This window comes from Apteryx rowi, unplaced genomic scaffold (genome assembly GCF_003343035.1).
Source record: "Apteryx rowi isolate R43461 unplaced genomic scaffold, aptRow1 scaffold_6, whole genome shotgun sequence".
In the NCBI taxonomy this organism is placed as follows: Eukaryota; Metazoa; Chordata; class Aves; order Apterygiformes; family Apterygidae; genus Apteryx; species Apteryx rowi.
In genome coordinates, this window is record NW_020450871.1 from 3,551,692 (window position 1) to 3,571,013 (window position 19,322).

The 19,322-nt window shown below is 44.0% G+C and overlaps 1 protein-coding gene across 1 annotated transcript in view; it reads left to right on the forward strand.

Annotated features, from left to right (window-relative positions):
- Nucleotides 1-44: 44 nt before the first annotated feature.
- TTYH3 (tweety family member 3) overlaps nucleotides 45-19,322 on the forward strand; it is an 82,650-nt gene continuing 63,372 nt past the window's right edge. Inside the window, exon 1 of the mRNA XM_026083103.1 lies at nucleotides 45-167. Within this exon, the coding sequence (XP_025938888.1) occupies nucleotides 45-167 (123 nt within the window). The remainder of the gene's footprint in view (nucleotides 168-19,322) is intronic.

Genomic DNA, 19,322 nt, shown 5'->3' on the forward strand with positions numbered 1-19,322 from the left:
GCGGGTCGGCGTGAGGCGAGCGGAGGCGGCGCGGCGCGGCGGGCATGGCGGGCGTCAGCTACTCGCCGCCCTGGTGGGTGAGCCTGCTGCACCGCCTGCCGCACCTCAGCCTGCGCTGGGAGCTCACCGCCGCCGACTTCCGCCCGCACGACGCCGAGTACCAGCAGGTGAGGCGCCGCCGGGCGCGGGCCGCCCCGCTTCCCGTGCCGCGCGGGCTCCGTGTGGCGGTTGGGGGCGGGGGGGAGAGTCTGCGCTGTGCCTGGGGCCCGCGGCGTGGGGTGGGGGGGCCCCGCCTGGGGGCGAGCGGGGCTACGGGGGTGGCGTGTGTTGGGGGCACTTCCGCGCGCGGCGTCTGTGTAACGGCCCCGGGGTGTCTCGGGGTTAGGGCGATGCGGAGGGAGGCTGCACGCACACGCACCACGGTTGTGTGGGGGTCTTACCATGCGTACGGGCACACAGGGGGCTGTGTGTGTGTGTGGGGGGGTATTACCCCACTCTCACACACATACACAAGGTGATGCGTGGGGGGGTATTACCACACTTTCACACACATACACAAGGGGTTGTGTGTGGGGGGGTATTACCACAGTCTCTCTCTCTCACACGCACACACAGGGTTGTGTGKGGGGGGGTATTACCACACTCACGCTCCCCCCGCGTGTGGGAGCTCAGCCCCCCGGTGCCCCTCAGTTTTGGGGACTGTGGCGGGGGCATCACCCCCTCCCCCCCCCCAGCGCCCTGTTTTGGGGGCAGCTCTAGCCCCTAGGCGCGGTGCCTCTCCTACCCCCTGTGGCGGCGGGGGGCCCCCTCCCCGGTGCGGGGGTCTCCCCGGCAGGGCCCGGGCCGGGGGCAGGAGGGGGTCCGTCCTGCCCCGCCGACGGCGCGGGCCCGGAGCCCCTTGGGGTTGCTCGGGGGCCCCCGCTCGCCGCAGGGGAAGGCGAAATCGGCCCCTGGAAGGGAAGGTGGGGGCCCCCCTGCAGCCCCGCGCCGCTGCCAGCCGCTGCCCCCCTGAAGGCACCGGCCCGGTGTAATAAGCGCTTGGCGCTGGCGGAGGCTGCGCTGCCGCTGTGCAGACGGCGCAGGCCACCGCGGGCTGCTCGGGGATCCGGCCGCTCGGCATCTGCTCCGCCAGGACTCGGGAGACGCTGAGCGTGCCTTTCCAAAGCCGACTGCATGCCTGATAGAAAACAGATGACTTGGTGCATGTGAGCTACGTTAAAATCAAGTGCATGAGAAGATGCTCGCAGAATACTTGTGTGCTGCTTTTTTTTTTTTTTTCCCTGTGCTGCTTAGCCTGTATCCTGTGCTTGGTCGGCTAGCCCGGTAATTAAAATGACTGTGGAGTGAATCTGTGTGCTCCAACATCTGTGTTCTCTGCTGTCATCTTGGAACAGAGCTGCAGTGGCTCTGCTGCCTCGTTTTGCCACAGTCTCTGGTTTTGAAAACACCATTTTGCTTTTCTGAACATACTTGCTGTGCCCTATATATGCAGCCTCCTACCACATGCGCAAAAAAAAAAAAAAAAAAAAGCTAGGGCATCCAGGCAGTTCTCGTTTTTCCTAGAAACAAAAGGTATTAGAAATACTTTGGAAAGCAGTATGTTTTGACTTTTTGTTTTAAACACATGAACAGTTCTGTAGGCTGAAGCTAGAGCAAAATGTGTGAGATATATTTAAAGAGCAGTGGTTAGACACTCTTTAAACCAATAAACAGAATAGACTTTTGACTTAACTTTTATGTTTTGGGCTTCCATTGCTTCACTTGTTTAAGTTCCCTTGGATTGAAGTTTCAAGAGAGGCATGCAGATATAATACTGCACAGCAGCTTAACTGTATTTCCATGACCTCAGAGGGTAGTTGCCTTTAAAACAAGGGATATGAGGTATCGAAGATCAGAAGTTAGAGTTGATGAAAAGATGTTCTTCAGAGTATGTTATCATGAAACAAGTGCTAGTTAACCTTTGGATGGACAGCAGATATCCTACAGTTTCTCACTTAAATTGCTTAAAAGCATTCCTCACAACCATCTGGGGTTGTCTTCATTTGTCAGATAATGTTTTCTGCAGTAATCATAGTGGGACTTAAAGCCTTCTGTTGTTCTCCTGTGTAGTTGCTTCCCCTTGCTTGGTGATATTAAGGACTTCTTGCACAGCAGTAGATGGCTTTTTAAGTCTTAACATTCGCTCGAAAGAAAATGTCTTATCAAATCCAAAACTGAATGTCTGGATTACTGAAGTGTCTGCCTTCAAGAGACAGATTTGAATAGCAGCTTTGCTGGTTTCAGCCTTGGCTAGGGATAGCAAATAGGCGCCACTAATGCATTCGGTTTTATCGGTAGTGTGCTCATTGTTGGTTATATAACAAGGCTGCTGTGTTTCTGGGAGTTGCGACTCGAGTTTGTAGCCACACAGATGAATTCCAATGCAATGAAACATGAAAACCTAATCCAGGAGTTGAAATAGTAAAGCTGAATGCTGTCTCGTACTTTAAATTGTTCTGAAGGCCTTTGACTTCTAGCTTTTTTCCATTAGCTTTATTATGAATTTGCATCTCTTGCTCTGTTTGCAGCCTTTGCTCTTCTTTTCCTTCTTTTCTTTCTGATTAGTGATTGATACCATAGTATCAAAGTACAAGCTGTCATGCTGCATGATGTATCTGAGTTCTCCCATGGCTAAGCAGAGGTCAGTAGGGGGGGATGCTAACTGGGGCTTTATAGAGATGGGAAAGGACAGACTGTCCCTAGCTGTAGTAAGCAAGGATTACCTTTACTAAACTGAAAATACCTTTAAGTCTCCATGACTTCAAATCATAGAGTAACTAGACTGTTGTCATGAATAAGCGAACAGCAGGGCTCAGCATCCGTTCTGGTCCTGGTTTGTTATGAGGAAGGAAGCAACATGTCCTTCCTGATTCTTCACTGATTCTCTAGAAAAGATGTCCCAACCCATGACCAAGGGAAGACATTGCTTTCTTCACCACACTGTTTCTTTAGTGACCTCTTGGTTAAGACCTGCTTTATTTTTATTTTTTTTTGTCCTCGTGTTTTGATGATAGCCTTTGAACTTGTGCATCCTTTGAACATCCCATTTTAATGAAATATGGAATGGTGGCTTGGATTTGAATGTTTTTGTCATTTGTGGAAGCGCCACATGCTTTTGCAGGTGAGCAGGCTTGCTGATATAATAGGCTTTCTACCCCTTCCTATTAAGGATTATTCTAATGCGCAAGCCTCTATTCCACTGAAGCAGCAGACAAGCTATTGTCCCCTGAAACCTCTCTGAAGCTTGTGTAGCTCATAGATAAGCACATACTGCCTATCTTTGAAGTCTAGGTCTTTGTTGTGTCTTCTGGGACCCTGGATGATGGGGCATATCTGTTAGCACAGATCTAACAACCAGTTACAGTGTTCTGTCCCMTATTGTCCCTTCCTTCAGAGCAGGAGGGACACCCACTGTGCGCCTGCCTGTCTCAAGGCAGCTGTGTCCATTGTGTACCAACCAACAGGGGCTTCCTCCTTTTGTCTGAGACCATGAGAAATACTCGTGGCAATGTTGTGCCAAAGGCTGAGATTGATGCAGCCACAGGCTTCAACCATGTACCTTCTTCACCTGAATCAGTCTCTGAAACACTATCTCTAAGTATTATTTAATTCCTATTTTCTTCTACTACCTGTCTTTTGTGCACAGTGCTCTAACCTAATCCCAAGTCTGGAGGAGATCCTCCTATGTGGACTAGGTTRTTTAAAAATGTATGCATATACCCTTCCTTTAAGTGCTTCACTTCAGTCATCATGACAAACTGTGGACATCAGTACAACTAGTTGTGTGCTTGTTTGGGGGAAAGGAGATGAGCTTTAGTGAAAAATGAGCTGAGGTTGTGATCCCTCTTCTCCAGTGGGGTAGGCATACTGATGAACAGAGTCCCTTTAGAGCTGCCTTTGTGTCCTGGTTTCCAGGTGCTGCTCGAAGGACTTACCCCATAGAGTCATCCCTGCAGAAGGTGTTGTCAGACCAGTTTTTTTCTTCACCCTCTCGTGAATCATTGGGGTTGAAGATGTCTTGATATGAACAGTTTTGTTCTAGCTGTACTCTCATCTGAGTCATACTGCAGTGCTCTGCAAAGCCTTTTCATTTTGTAGTGAGTCACAAACTCTGGAGTGAAGGGAATGTAAAAATGGAGCAAAGCCTGTGTTACTTCTGACAGCATGATGCTAATACCAATTCTGGTTTCTCTGCCTTTTGCTGCTGGACAAATAAATATTGGTTATCATACCAGTACTGTCCATTTACTTTTCAGTTCAGTTAAACAGAACAGTAAGGTGGTTCTGAAACTGTGCTGTTGCCACTAATTTAATCTGTTTAGTAGTGCAAAGACATCTATTTGTAAATTAATTGGTTGCATAGCACTGAATTAGCTTTAGTTCTGAGGGCAGAGTTGGTTAAGAGCCTTGAGGAGGTGTGCACGTTACCTGCTAGAAAGGACCAGAAAAACTGAGTAGCTTTGTAATCCAGTACATCAAGAGGTAATGGGATATCTGTCTGAGACAGGGTATCTTTAGTCCTGACAGAAAAGGAAACTACAACACTTTGTTGTAGCTCTCAGCACACCATGAGACTTGAGTGTACTTAAACAGTGAAGAACAAAAGAGGCTGTAAAAGCTAAGCTACCAAGTATCTTGACTTGAATTTCTGTTTTTTTCTTAATTGCTGAAAAATGGCAAAGTCTACCTGAATCTATGTAAATACACGGATTCTGCATGAATTTGGCCAGAATAAAGCAAAATCCTCCAGCACGCCTCTGAGACTCATCTCTGCATCACCCTAGTGCTTTTTCTGTGAGAGTTAGAGTTGATAATGCACAGATATAGATGCAACGGCAACCATATGTGCTTTGAAAAAGGCTTGGTGATTGATTCACACCAATTAAGATGCAGAGCCACACTAAAGGAAACAACGATAAGAACGGGGGTGTGCTGTAGTCCTTGGTTTTTGGGATGGTCTCTCTAGTGTTGTTGCCCAGGAGTTTCCTTTCATACATCTGTCAGTGCTTTCAGGCTGTAATATTGTTTTCCTACTGACGTGTGTGTGCTATAGGGAATCCAGCAGCGAAGGGCTTGCTAGGTGCTGTGTAAGCCCAATGATGCTTTCTTCCTTTGACTTGCASACTTTAATCTAAGGCATGTGTGTTTGAAACTATAGGCAAAGGTTCAGCAAGGAATTGATTCTGTCAGGTACTTGCTGGCTCTGTGAGGCTGTTTCCCTACACGTAACAGCTAATGTCGTCTTTGGAAGTATYTTTTGGCTGGAGAAACATGATGGAGACTAAACTGCCAAAAAACTTGGATTAGAGAGATTGTTTTAGAACTTCCTCTACTGTACTGGCGTCTTATTTCAACTCTGAAACCAAGAGCCGTTCTGTAAATTGGAAACATGTGTATTAGTAAAGTTAGATGACGTGTTCTTGTCTCGTTGGCTCCAAGTCAGAGTGTAATGTGCCTTTCTTAGAGGGGGTTAGACTGAAGTTTTCTTTCAGGAATAGATGGACCATTTCCCAGGCCTGATCAGCTATCCTGCTGTAGCACTAGTTTGTTCATATTTCCATAAAGGTCAGGTGACCCTGGTTAGTAGAATCCAATGTTTTTTTAATTAAATTGAAATTGCTTTTAGGTTTTTAAGAACTGATGGTAAATCCCTTCCTCCCTTTCCTCATCAGTCTTGGTTACATGAGTAATCATGTAATACCTCTTATCGGCAAATTGGTGCTATAGTCTGAATCCTCTACTCCGTGTTTGATCTGGAAGAGCGTATACTAGGGAAGTATAGCATAATGAATAACCAAAAATGTAGAATTAAGACGTTTTTTGATGGTTGGTTTACCAAAGCAAGACATGTAAGGGTTTCTGTGGACCATACATGCAGTCATGTGGCAGCATATGGTATACAGACAGGAAGAAAGTCAACCTTTGCCAGTTTTCTGTCTACAGCCTTACTTTTTTGCTGACCCATGCTGTACTGCTGCGTTTTCGGATGGTCTCCTGAGAATTGACAGTTTCTGGAAACCCTGACTGTAGATTACCTTACTCTAGTCAGAAGAGCAATTTTTCTGAATGTATGATTTTAGCAGATCAAAATACACTCAAAGGGCTAAAAGATGACTTGGAGGAATATGAAATGTGTTGTGGGGGGAGGAGGGAAGAAGATGCAAATGAGTGTGCACAGATGTAGACCATGCTCCTTTCATTTGGGTAGAATATTGGAAGTATTAATCCTTCACAGAGAAGATGCTTTTGCCAGGTCTGCTGAGCTCTCTGGTCTCAGGAGACCTTCTCACAGCATACGATGCTTGGAAGGTATCATGCTGGTCTTAGCTGGAATAGTAGAATCAGAGTTAAAAGCGTTTATCTAATCAGGTGATGGCCAGCCACTGGCATCTTGTCTCTTCTGCTGAAACCAGCAGAAACCATTTGTCCTCTTAAAAATCTACTCTTCTACAAGCCTTGTCTCCTGGTCTGTCTTTAAGTACTAACAAATCTTGGATAATGCATCCACCTCCTGTGAATGTTGCCTATATGTTGCACCTACAAGTATGCACTCAAGTGCTTATTGGTTTGGAGAAGATGACATTCAAGAATGTTGTATTTTGCCTTTGCTTTGGAGAAGGGGATGCTAAGCAGGAACTGAAGACTAAGATGGGGGGTCTCTAACCTCAGTTTGCCACCAAAATGGTATAGCTACTTAGGAAGAAGTTTATCTTGGTGTCTAACTGCAAAGCCAGATCACTGGTGTTCTGGAAAAAGACTGAATAGGACCAAGACAAATCTGTCCAGTCTTGCTTCATCTTTCCCCTTTTTTTCTGGATTCTTGATGCTTTTTATTTTATTTTTATTAGAGGAGGAAAAATCCATGCTCTTAAAGTTAACAAAAAGCCTTTGGTTAAACATTGACCCAATAGAACAATTTTTTTTGTGTTTTATTTATTTATTTCTTAGAGAAAGTGAGAAATTCTCACTAAGCAGTCTATATCCCTCTTGCATGACTCCAGAGATTAAGGATGGAAAGTCAGGTGCTTTCCTTTGACTTAATCCCAAGGTTTTGAATGTGGATTAAGGAGCTGTACACAAACCGTACTCTTGATCTCTTACTTGTGTTGGAATTAGGTTTCTTTTTTGACCTGCAAACAAAATCCATCTAATGAGAATGAGATAGAGGAAAGTTTGAGGGATTTGTCACATCACGTTTCTTGACATATGTGTGTCTTCGGGAGACAGTAGTGTGGACAATCACTCTCCAGTCCTTTGGCATCATCTTCTTGCACAACAAAGCTAACTTTGCACCTCTTCCACCACCTCCCAACCACCCACTTACTTATTTATGGAAAGGATGAGGTTCAGATGCTTCGTGCTATGTGTGTTGATGTGGTAAGAGTGGATTGTGATAGAGCTTGCACGGTCAACTCTGTGACTCCTTTGTGGGGTCACTTCTGTACCCATGAGGGTTTGTACCCTGCAGACTAAGCAGTGATGGTTAACTTGTCTCCTGAAGYCGTTCTTTTGCATTCTTAGCTATCGAGTAAATACGCTTCAGTGGCTGCAGGCACACGCTGAGCAAGATGGTGCTCACTGTTAATTTATGTGAGGTGGAGGGGAGTCAGCATCTCGCTTGTAACTAAGCTCTTGATGGCTGTCAGTTCTCCTCTTGTTTCTGTTTTATCTTTTAGTAGTAAACTTTCCACCAGTTCTGTTGAGATTTCCCATTCCCCTTGAGTGGGCAGGAGAACTTGGCTTGTTTTCAACTAAATGAAGTTCCCATAGCTGGGGGAAGGGATGTGATGTCTGTGAATTTCTTTGCTCAAACGAGMCTTGAGTAACTTTGGAATATATCAGGATTGCCTTCTGTACTAAACTTTTTAAACTAATTCTCACTTTTGAGACATTGATGCCAAGTATTTGGAGTTGAGTCTTATGCTGGAGAGTTGTCTCAAATCTCCTCTTCTTTAGCGCACTTGCTTGCCAGAAAAAAGAAAAAAAACCCAAACCTCTCCTGGAAAAAAAAAAACCCAAAACTGAAAGCCCTCAATAAACCTTACTTCCCTTTCAGCAAGGCATTCTGTGCTTTCTGGGTATGTCATCCTACCAGTTCTTCATTTTAGCTAGAAGATGGTGATTTTTTTCAGTTCTGGGGATGCACTCAAATGACCTTTTAAAAGAAGGGGAGGGGAAAAAAAAAGTCATCACTGAGAAAGTCTTCCCCTTCCGCCTCCATTCACTTCAGGGAGGGGCAGAGACAATGAATTGTATGACAGTAGTAAAAAAAAATTAGAAACTGGTTACATTTATCCCAAAATTTCAGAAATGACTGTTGYTGCATGGTGAAAGGGTCTTCAAGTATCTTGTGAGTAGTGATTGTGGGGGCAGCATCATGCTGATGCTTTATTTATATCTATATATCTAGATGTATGTATATATTGCACGTGAGATGAACTAAGAAAGAACAAACTCAGTGCACTTCCATGCCACAAAGYTCTTAATTTCAAACTTTTAAGTTTTTGTTTCTTTTTTTTCTTAGATTTCTGGGTCACAAGCCACTTTTCTTTGAGACATTTCTTATAATTGTGAGCTTTAGGGTTTGGTGAGCCAAAAATGCGCACGTTCTTGTAAAATGATCATCAGTGTGCTTGGGGTTGCAAGGCTATTCTCTTGCCAAAAAAAAAAAAAAGTAGGTTAGCGTGCAATATGTGGATACAAYAGTTGGAGTAACTCGGTCAAGGTACTTGTACCAGTTCCCTTCTGCAAGCACTTGGATATGGTGATAGCRCTGAGAATAATGTCTGCTTTCACATGATTATCAGGTTGCTAGCTTCAGCAGGTACAGTGTGTGCCAAGCTTCTTTTAACTTGTTTTTTTAACAAACTTGAGCATTTTTTTTCAATAGTAAGATCAGCACTGAGACCTGTTGTGGGAAAAGAGCTGATCCCCCCCATCTGCTGCCTTTCACCCTTATTTAACTGGAGCTGCATGTTCCGATTTGTGATTTCACTGGTTAGTGCTAAATGCTTTTTCTGGCTAATGCATCTCAGATTGGCGCCACACGTGCGTATGCGTGAAAGTCCTTTGTGGTGTGAAATTAGGGATGAAAGATATTGCTGATCGGTCCTAACAATGTAGGACTTGTTCCTGGACAAGAGGAACCTGGAATGTGGGGAATGGATGTTTCACAAAYGTATAACACATTCAGATGTGTTGTTATGCCAGTGTTGGTGTCTGTGCATGGACACCCTTTTCAGTCTATAAAATGCTGCTGTTCATGCAGAGAATTTAAACAAGCCTTCTATTCAACTCTGAAATTCAAAATAACTCTAAAACCCAAATGGAGGCACTTCAGTTGCATAATAGTGTCTGTTACAAGGAAGACTCAGTGTCGTGAATGATGTAATGCTCCTTAAGTTAAGGCCCGAGTTGTGGGAGGGGGAAGAGACGGTATGTGAAAGAACTATTAAGAATATTGATAATAGTATCAAAGCTATCCACAGGGTGTTAAATTAGCAAACTTCTAATAATCTSAAAGTGTACTGGGCTACAACTGTGCATGTGGAAAAAAAATGACCCGTTCCTTGGTGCTACCTACTTTCTGTGCTAATTAATTGTAATTGCATCAGACTTGAATAGTACATGTCTGAATAATATAAGTGGTGGGGTATGAGCTCACCATGCTTTAAGCTCTTTTCTTGAGACTTTTTTTTTTTTTTCCTTCCCCCTTGCAGTTAGACTGTGTCCTCAAATTACTTGTGAGGCTGTTGACTGTAGCTGAGAAACTGGTACGGTTTTGGTACTTGCTGTAACATCTAAAAAAAGCCAGGATTTTTCAGTTTGCTGGAGAGATGCTGTCTGTTTCGTTGCTGAAATTTTAGCACTTTGCATCTGGACTGTGCCAGTAACCCTGTTACTTAAGTGCTAGTTGTACCAGATGATCTTACTGTTCTGAAGCCTCTGGCAGTCTCCCTGTGATACTTTCCTTTCTCTCTAAACTTATGTTGAACTAGCATATGCTTATTTTATTCAGCTTAGGAATAGTCCATCCTTATGTTGTTACCTTGCTGAAAGTGCCTCTGTATACTTTATTCCAACAGGCATAGTCGAGGGGTGGTATGTGACTGCTGTCTTGCCTGCTGCCCCCCTCCCTCCCTCATTTTACAGTATTCACTCCAGGAAATGCTGAGAAAGTTGAGAGTAATGGAATTCATGAAATTCAAGCTGTGCTTCAATGAAAACGTGTTTTCAATTTCTGCCTCCTTGGGAGCCTGAGCCCGAGCTGTAATTGTTACGTGGGGGGGGCTGGGGCACCGAATGAATGAAAGTGGTGGAGTCAGCGCTCCGAGCGTCTCCCGCTCCCTGTCTCGCTGCCTCTCGGTATTCAGAGGCTGGTGTGCGCTTTGTGACCGCTTCAGGAAGCTTTTTTGTATTCAGCTGTCCAAAAGGCCCGGGTGTTTTCCTGCTGGGTTTGATCTGACTGGCAGGGACCTGAATGACAGTGACATGTTGGAGAGGAACGTGATGGGGGACATCAGCTGGGGGTGGTTTGTCCCCCTCTCTGYGCTCGATCCTGCTCGCGCTGTCCTTCAAGTGTCCTGCTGCTGGTTGAGAATTGTAATGGTGGCTTGAAAGCCTTTGGTAAAACTCACTAATTCATTCCTTCCTTAATGACGCCCTGCGCTATGGGCTTGTAATTGTCAGGGCCTAGGCATGTTTGCAGTTGTAATAAGTTATGCTGCATCAGTTATTATTATTTCTTTTTTCCTCCCCCAAATGCATATATGGCGAGTCCTTACTCAGTTTGGTTTTTGGTGAAGAACATGGAAGTGTATAGAAATGAAGGAAGTGGCTGAGAGTGCTTGGTGCCTGACCTCTGGATGAATCTTAGTGTTGAACTAAGAGGAAAGGGTGGAGTGTCCTGCTTATAACATTTGCCTGGGAGGTGGGATCACCAGGTAGCTTTGAAATCTGCACAGTTGCAAGTATGGATTTATGGGTGGGGAGAAACAGAAGGAAGGGAGAGTCTAATCAAATCTTATATAAATATCTTCCCTTAAAACTTTAGCACCTTTTGGAATTTTACTTTTGGGATAAGAATGTAACGTGTGCAGTTGCTAGCTTTGCAAACAATACTCACTTTGGTGTTTGGAGGTTAAGGAATGACTGACCGTTTGGCAACAAAAAGTACCGGGTCCTTTTTTGAGTCTTCTGGGGGGAAAAAATCAATAGTAAACCTCCATTATTTTGTAATCACTTCTTATTTCTGGAAGAAGAAGGAAAGTAATTTTTGGAACTAATTTGTGTGAGTGACCCTCAGCAACAGATGGCTAATGTCTTATGAGAGAAGTTTTTGTTACTTCTGGTATTGTTAAATGCTTGTACCATTATCTTTTTGAGAAGGAGAACTAGAGACGGCTAGAAGGACTTCAGGGAAGGACCTATTATTTCTACGCTATTGCAACTCTAGTTATAGTAACTATCACTGTGAATGCAGTGGTGGACCCTGAAATCATGTCACCATTTAGCTTTGGTCTGACAGGTTGTCAAGCGCAAGCAATACGGAGAGGCACAGACCCAGGAAAAGGCTGGGGATAGAGATAGCTGACTCGGTCTGCTTAGACAGATTCGATTAAAAAGGTAGGCTTGCTTTCTCTGTTAGGATTTGAAGTTGAGTAAGGTTAGACTGAACGCTTTGGACTTCAGTAAATGGGAGTTCCCACACATGACTAGATTAGACATTTCTATTCATAATGGCAAGTATTAATGTTCACGCTCCCTTAATAAGAGGGAAACCATTTCAATTATAGTAGGTGGCAGGAAAAAATGGATCATCTGTGTTTTGGGTTTTTTTTTGTCTGAATTTGGTGAAAAGCGTAGCACATCCAGTGAGGATGAAATGATTTCCTTGACACTTCTGTTGCTTAACAGAAGTCCTTACTTTGGATGAGAGTGCTATTTTAAAAATAGACTGCCAAACACTTTCTATGTGCCTTTTGGTATTTTAAAATATGACCTGTTTTCTGTTTGTCCTTCTCTTCCTCCCCCTGCCAAGTCTGAGGTATTGTCAGTTTACAACGCGGAATAGCACATAAGGCTCCAGTGGAACAGGCCTCGATCCCTCGTCTCCAAGGTGGACTTTTCCAGAGCACTGGCCATTCCTTATATATGTAGCAAAATTCTTAGGGGTTGGGCAAAAGATGCTGAATCATTTGATTAGACAAATTAACGGAAGCAACAAATTTACAAGGTTGAAATAACAGCCTCTCATTCTGATAGGTATGAAAAAGTAGAGACGGGTAAAATTCTTGGTTGGCCTTTAAGACTGGATTCTGGGCAGGTTTAGTGCTTTAACAGGCTTAGCAGTGAAGCTCTTGATCACTGCAGACTTTTTTTTTTTTTTTTTTAGCTTTTTGGTTGATGTTTGGGCTGACATTTCAGCAATGCGTCTGTTTCAGTAACTGCAAAACAGGTCACCCACATCATAGAATAGGTTAGGAATGACAATTTTTTTTTTTTTTTTGAGCTTTTTCAGCTCGACCTGTTGCAAGTTAAAATCACTTCAAACACAGGCTCTTCAAAAGCATTTTAAACACTTAAATATTAAAGGATAAACTGTAGGTGATGAATATAAAATATGTCCTGTCCCTCTGACAAGGTTCTCRGCATGGACAAGTGGTGATCTAAGACATGCTTCCAGTGCCTGTGTTTTAGCAGGCAGCTCTTAGAGAAGCAGTGTAAGTGATAGTTGCTGCTGGGAGCATTCTGCTGAGGTGTAAATAACAAGGTTGGACATTTTACTCTAGCTCTGCTGTTTTTTATTAGTGCTGCTTAGCTTTAGCCTCAGGCAATGTAAAGGCTATGGGAGGAAGGGACAAGCTGTGAACTTCCCCCTCTCCCAGCAGATGATGATGAGAGAAGCAAGGTATGGGGATTTTGTTACYCTAACCCCCACTGGCATGTTAATTCTTCTTGTCCCTGTACTCCTGTCTTAAGACTGAAATTGTTACTGAGGGAATTGCCTGCTGGGTCACATGCATGTCTCATTCCTGTGCCTTTTCCTCCTTTTTGGTGTTTGTATCATTTTTTGTTTTTGGTTTTTTTTTTTTTTTTTGCATCTATTAAAATTGAGTGAATCGACTGCCGTGGTATTTCATTGCTGTTAATTTTGCTCCCAAGAAAGCGTTGATCCCGAAGGCTGCTGCTTATCTTAAGACTGCTCCTAAATACATCTAATAACTATTTGCTAGCTGTTGTATCTTCTGCCTGTGATTGGCCCATGTGTTAATGTGCTCCCAGTGGCAAAGAGGACTACAGAGCCAACTTCATTTGGTGGGCAGATCTGAATCATGTTCTGCTGATGTCAGCTAAGCTTTAGTCTTGGAGGTGATGCGCCTCATGTTGGATATGCCACTGCCTTGAAACAGGTGAAATGTAGTTCTGCAGGTATAACCTATKGGCAGGACTTTGATCACTTCCTTAATTACAATGTCTGGTTAATTTGTGTTGGGTTAGCTGAGAGTAATCTTGATTACCTGATGCAATAAATTAAAGTTCCTAAGAGAGAGCCAGTTTTAAGGATAGTCCTTGAACACTGAGGTCAAACCAGGTATGTCTATTTCTTTTCCCTTCGAAATGAAATTTGCTGCTTTGACTCTCTGAATATCGAGCTTTCTTTGTAACATCTGTACATTTAAACCAAAACCACTGACTGTTTTGTTCTTTATTTGCTAACCACAAAMACATACACCACCACATCTTTGATACTAAAACTCTTCTCAGGTCATACAATACTCGCTTCTGGGGATGCACTCAACTAGCGTTTGACTCTCTATTGCCTTCTGACGAATTACTGGTCAGTTCTACTGGAAAAATAGAGATCCTGAGTATTTTGTCTGTAGCTGCACTGTCAGAGCTTGCTCAGTGCACAGTCTCTCTTCCATGTGTAATGGACTTAAGCTAACTGTAGAAAGGGCTGAGAGCATTAGAGCTCTYAGCACCGGCGCGGAAACTGCAGTGTAGCCTTCAGCTTTAGCTCTAACAAAAGTATTTATCACTGAGAACAAACGTGTGAAACCAAACTGCGGCGCTGTTCTAATGCTTCAGGAAGGTAATATCAAATGCCCCAAAGTTTGATGTTAACTTCAAGCTATTTATATAYGTATGTATTTTTAGTCAAAACGTTGACTATACTGGAATAAGAATCTTGTTTCTTTTGCAGCTGTGTTTTGGATCATGTGAGCATCTCTGGGTTCTACTACAGCGTTTCTGAAATGGCTTCTTGATCCTCTGATCTGGATAAGGCTCATGAGGGCTAATGCTGTTCTCTAGTCTGACTGCAGTTCAGAGGCACACCAGTCACTTGAGGGCAGGGTGCTGGCTGGAGCATGGTAGCATCGATGCTGTAGTCAGGGTACTTGCACCCTGTGCAATCCTGACATTAGAGGTCTAAGCTCCTCCAGTGCCCCTGAGAGAGATCTCTGTAGGTAAGAAAGTGTCTTGTTTGGTTCCCAGCTGCTTGCAAGAAACAGGACCTGTTTATGCTGTGCTCATGGCTGCKATGTATTTAATTTCCAGCCAGCACCTTGATAACCCCTGTCTTTGTGTCCCCTGGTAAATAAACTTCCAGTGGAGTTATGTAGTCAAGGCACGTCCTCTTTCCTGCTCTGATAGCTCAGGCTGGGTTAGTCATGCATTTCACCGAGCGTGTCAGATCTGAGACTGACTCTCTTGCTTCTGCTCTCTGAATCCTTGCTCTGTAGAAGACAGTAATCTACAAAAGGGTAGTTAAAGACAYGGAGCTTGGTTATACGGTCATGTCACTTCCTTTGCCCTGATCTTTGGACTGGACTAAGGAGATAGTGTTTAGAGTACAGAAGAATTTTCAGGATCCTAGGAAGATGGCACTGTACTATTCAACTCTAGGATACTCTCCAAAATTAAACAGTGAGAGCCAGTGGTATGAAAATGCTACATCTGATTTTTAGGAGAAAACTAAGTGAAAACATTTGGATGCCATGCCGTTCCTCCTGGTCARATTCTGCTTCTGGAAGCTACTGTTAAAGCTCCTAGTCATTACATGGGGATTGCACCATCAGTTCTTTAAGTGTACTGGTTCCTTCACTTACATGTTTCCCACCTGAAGGTATAATTTTGTGACAATATAATCACTTCCATAGCCACCAGCATGTCATAAACAGGATTTTGGTGCCTGGTAAGGATGAAGGGCACAGAACTTAAGAAAGTAAAACCCCCCCATGTAAATATCCTCACTAAAGTAAAGCAAAGAAGGGTAAATACAGAGTGATGTACGTGCAGAGATCATTCTGCTTGGAATGCTGGGTGGCATCTAGGGGCCTTGTCACTGGGAGAACAGGGGAGGAAGAAGGGCATACAAGTGTGTGTGCATGAGATGTGTCCTTAAACTATTATAATAAGGCCTTAAGAAGGTGAATCTTTGTGGTTAGCTAGCCAAGGTAAACCCTGCAAAGAGCCTGTTGCTGATCTCAAGGTGTGAATTCTGCAGACTGTCTTTTCTCACTAATGTGATAAAACCTTGAAGGCACCAGGGACATGTTCTAGCCATTCCCCCCACCCCCCCCTTTCCTTCCTTCCCTCCTTTGCTCCGCTTCCATGAACCTCTCCCTGCCCCCCATCTGGAGAGGCTAAGCTTAGTTTGTTATAAAGCACTTATTTCATTTTCTGCTAATACTGTCCTTAGAGTTAAGTTAAAATACTTTCTCAAAACACGCACAAGCTTGCTTTCTCTTCTTAGTAGGATTGTTAGTTGGCTCTTTTGTTGTTGTTGAAGATGATGGGAGGAAGAAGGAAAATCAAGAGCTTCTCTCTTTTTAGCCCCCTCTGCAGCAAAGGCTCAGGATGTGCTGTGAGTTTCTTGGCAGGCCCATAAAGGGAGAGCTGCTTCACTCACAGTTATTGCCAGCGGCCTCACGATGGGTTTTATGCTGTATAGAGTGAGAACAGTAACTTTGCTTTGTAAGAGTGCGTGAGCAGATTCCCAGCTCTTTTGTTCTGCCGTTTATGCACCACTTGCTTTCATTCAATAAAAAGCTCCATGAAGATAGGAGAGTTATTGCAGATACCAGTTGTGTTGCTTCAGGGGATCTTATCTTGAGGCTCCTCAAAACTTCCTTCTAGAGATTTACTCTCACTTTTTGCAATGTTCAGGTGAYGTAACAAATTGTTCAGTGGTTTCAGTGCCTCAAAAGTACTGCTTGGCTCTTTCCAGAAGTATTAACRCCTGCCAAAAGGAGGAAGAATTCCAGGCAAAGGCTGCCAGCCCATGAGTGCTTTGAAAAGTATCACGTCAAAAATCCAGTTTTCGGTATGGGTTGGGAGTAAGATAATGTTCCCTACTAATCTAATGCAGTTGGTCTAAACAGATCTAATTCTGTATTGCTGCCAAAACTAATTTTCTTGTTGGTGGTGTTTAGTGAGCTGATCTGAGTTTGTGGCAAGGGGTCACAGTCACTAGTGTTAATATGAAAGAGGTGATAGGGCTAAGGAGGGYATAGCTGTCTTTTTTTAGCTTCAGAGAATCTCTAATGGATGCATTTTCACAGCTGGTGCTGTAGTTAGTGGGGTCTGCAAGCCCCACTTGATTAGAGAATAAGCTTCAGTAAGATACTATCAGTCTTATACCAGAGCTTATAGCTTTTGCTTCTCTGTGTTCCTTGATTAGGCTGCTCTCTGAAAGTAAGTTCACAGATGTGGCTTAAAGCACCTGCCAATAAGGAGTGGATAGAAGAATTGCGTATAGGGGAGGGTGGATCTTAATTTTCAGGTATTTTAAGTTTAAGTTGAATGCCTGGTGCAACCTGAGAACCAACTAGAGCTTAAAAATACATATGCAACTTTCAAATGCAAAAAAAATCCGCCTGGCTCCCTTCTGTGGCATTTTTATATAAGAATTCATAAACAGACTGGAGGATTTTTGATTAGAGACTTGTGAACCCTACTTTGTTCTGAATTAGCAAACCACTGATCTGCACAGGTAAYGAGTTACTTCGCACTTGAAAACAGCTCTTCTGAAGCACCAAGTAAGCTGTGAAGAGAAATATGGGTATTAACACTGAAGGTTAGTCTAAGGCTAAAGAAAGTGATTCATCAGTCAGATGATAACTAGCTGAAAGGCCATTCAGCCGCAGCAGTGAACTGAAAGATGGTAAAAGAAATATAAGCAAGGGGGGAGTAGCTGGTGGTTATAGGACGTAAGTAACTGAGCACAAAATTCTGGTACTGCTCTGTGATGAAAATGYGTTTCAGGAACCGCAACAGCCAGAAGAGGTGCTGAGGCTAGGAGTAGGGAGATGCCATGTATTCCCGCATTCAGCGTGGGGGAACCTTTAACTTCAGAATGWGGGTCTGGTGGCAGCCCTGAAAGCTGTTTTTATAAGTAGCCCAATTTATTTTAAGCTCTGCTAATCATTCCTTGGAGGACCGGTGAATGCGTTTTTTTAATAGAAGTGGCCAGCTTTAGTGACATTGCAACCCACCTACTGGAATCACTGCACCACGCCGCAAGGTGCGTGTCCGAAGGCTTGCTGGGCCGAAGGTCTGAGGAACTGCAGAGGTGGTTCGTAGCGGGAATTGCTCACTGCTCTGCTGTCAAATGGCTGTGGCCTGGGTGCTGTATGGGAGGCTAGATTAAATACTCCATTCCTAGTGTTTTCAGGCCAGAAATCTATCCTCACTTCATATTACTTTGAAGTGCTGCAGTACATGATTGTGTAATAGTCAATGGACTAGGCAGCTGCTGTTGTGCAATACCTAAAATGGATTTCTTCTCTTGCAGGATYCCTCCTAATATTTCCACTTGAATCCAGGGGGCTGTGTTTTTAACCTCAGATGTGAGGTTAAAAAAAAAAAAAAGACTGGGTGAAAAATCTGCTCTCTTGGCTGATCTCCCTGAAGGACAATATAATCCAAAATATGTCACTTTCCTGTCAGTATATAGTCGTGAAGAACTTTGAGAAAAGAGCCTAAACTGTGGTTAGGGATTTGCAGGAAAAATAAAGCACTTTATTAGCTGAAATAAAGACAAGAATCTTAACGGTAGGACTGGGGGCCAAATGACATAATTTGTCTGAGGCTTTAACAAGGGTCTCTTCCCCCACCTGGCATGGTGTTGGATCCATCACCTTCAGACACATGAGGTCTGTCATTTCTCACTGATTTGGACTGTTCAAGGCACTAGAAATCTCTTGCACAGTCTCCTAATGGGATCACGTGAGGACCTGGCAAGTACGAGCCCTGCTGCCTCTTCCCTGGTGCAGCCTGGCTGTTCAGCTTGCGCAGCTGTGACTGCTTGCAGAGCCCTACGCAGGCGAGCTGCTCTTCGTACAGGTCGGTGAGACATAGCTGCTGTGGCGGGGAGCTCTCGTGGGGGCTGCACTGAGCGAAGCAGCCTTTCACTTGAGGTTGTTTGGGTGGCTGTGCAACATCTTGGACTTGAAATGGTAAGCTCTTTGGCTGCAGTGCTTCTGGGCTGACGTGATTCTAYGTGCATAGGAAGGAGTCATCTCAAGCACTGGTCATTAGACTAAAGCTAGCTTTGAGAAGATAAGGAAATGTGACTTGCAGTATACCTAGCTGGAGACAAAAAAACAACAACAGCAAACCCCCCCCCCCCCAAAACCCCAACCAGACAAAAACACCTCTGACYGTACTGTGGGTGGGGAACTTAAGTCATTTTAGGATGTGAAAGAAAATGTACTTCCTTCTTCTATTTATGATTTTGCCCACAGTGAGTGGTGTTGCTGATACTGTCTGAAGGAAGGCTGCAGCTGTTTAAGAAATTCAAGGTCAAAGCCACAGGGCTGCTGACCTTGGTGAGACTGTCCTTTGGGAAGATGAGATGCTTCCGAAATGCAAAACTGCAGTGGTGAAATTAATAGCTTTCCAGTGGATAGAGAAATGAGGAAAGTCTTCATACCAATCGCAAGTGTCTGAAGTAGCTTAAATTCACCAGTGAAATGCAAGGTGAAAATCTGAATATTTGCAAAGGATAAGTTGATCACAAGTGGGGAAACAAATTTGCAGTCAGTGTCTTTAAAAGGCACAAACTTTGCTTTTAGCTTGTGGGGGTGGTATTTCTAGACACAAGTTGGCATTTAGTGTGCCTCTGAATTGGTAGCAGTATGCAAATCATGTATTAAATGATCTTAAAAGAACAACRTTGCCAAATGAAGGCGTGCCAGGACTAGGGCTTGCCTCTATCTGGTTCTCGGCAGGTGGCTGAGGTGTGACAGTAACAACAGGGGAGCCGTTTCCTGTTA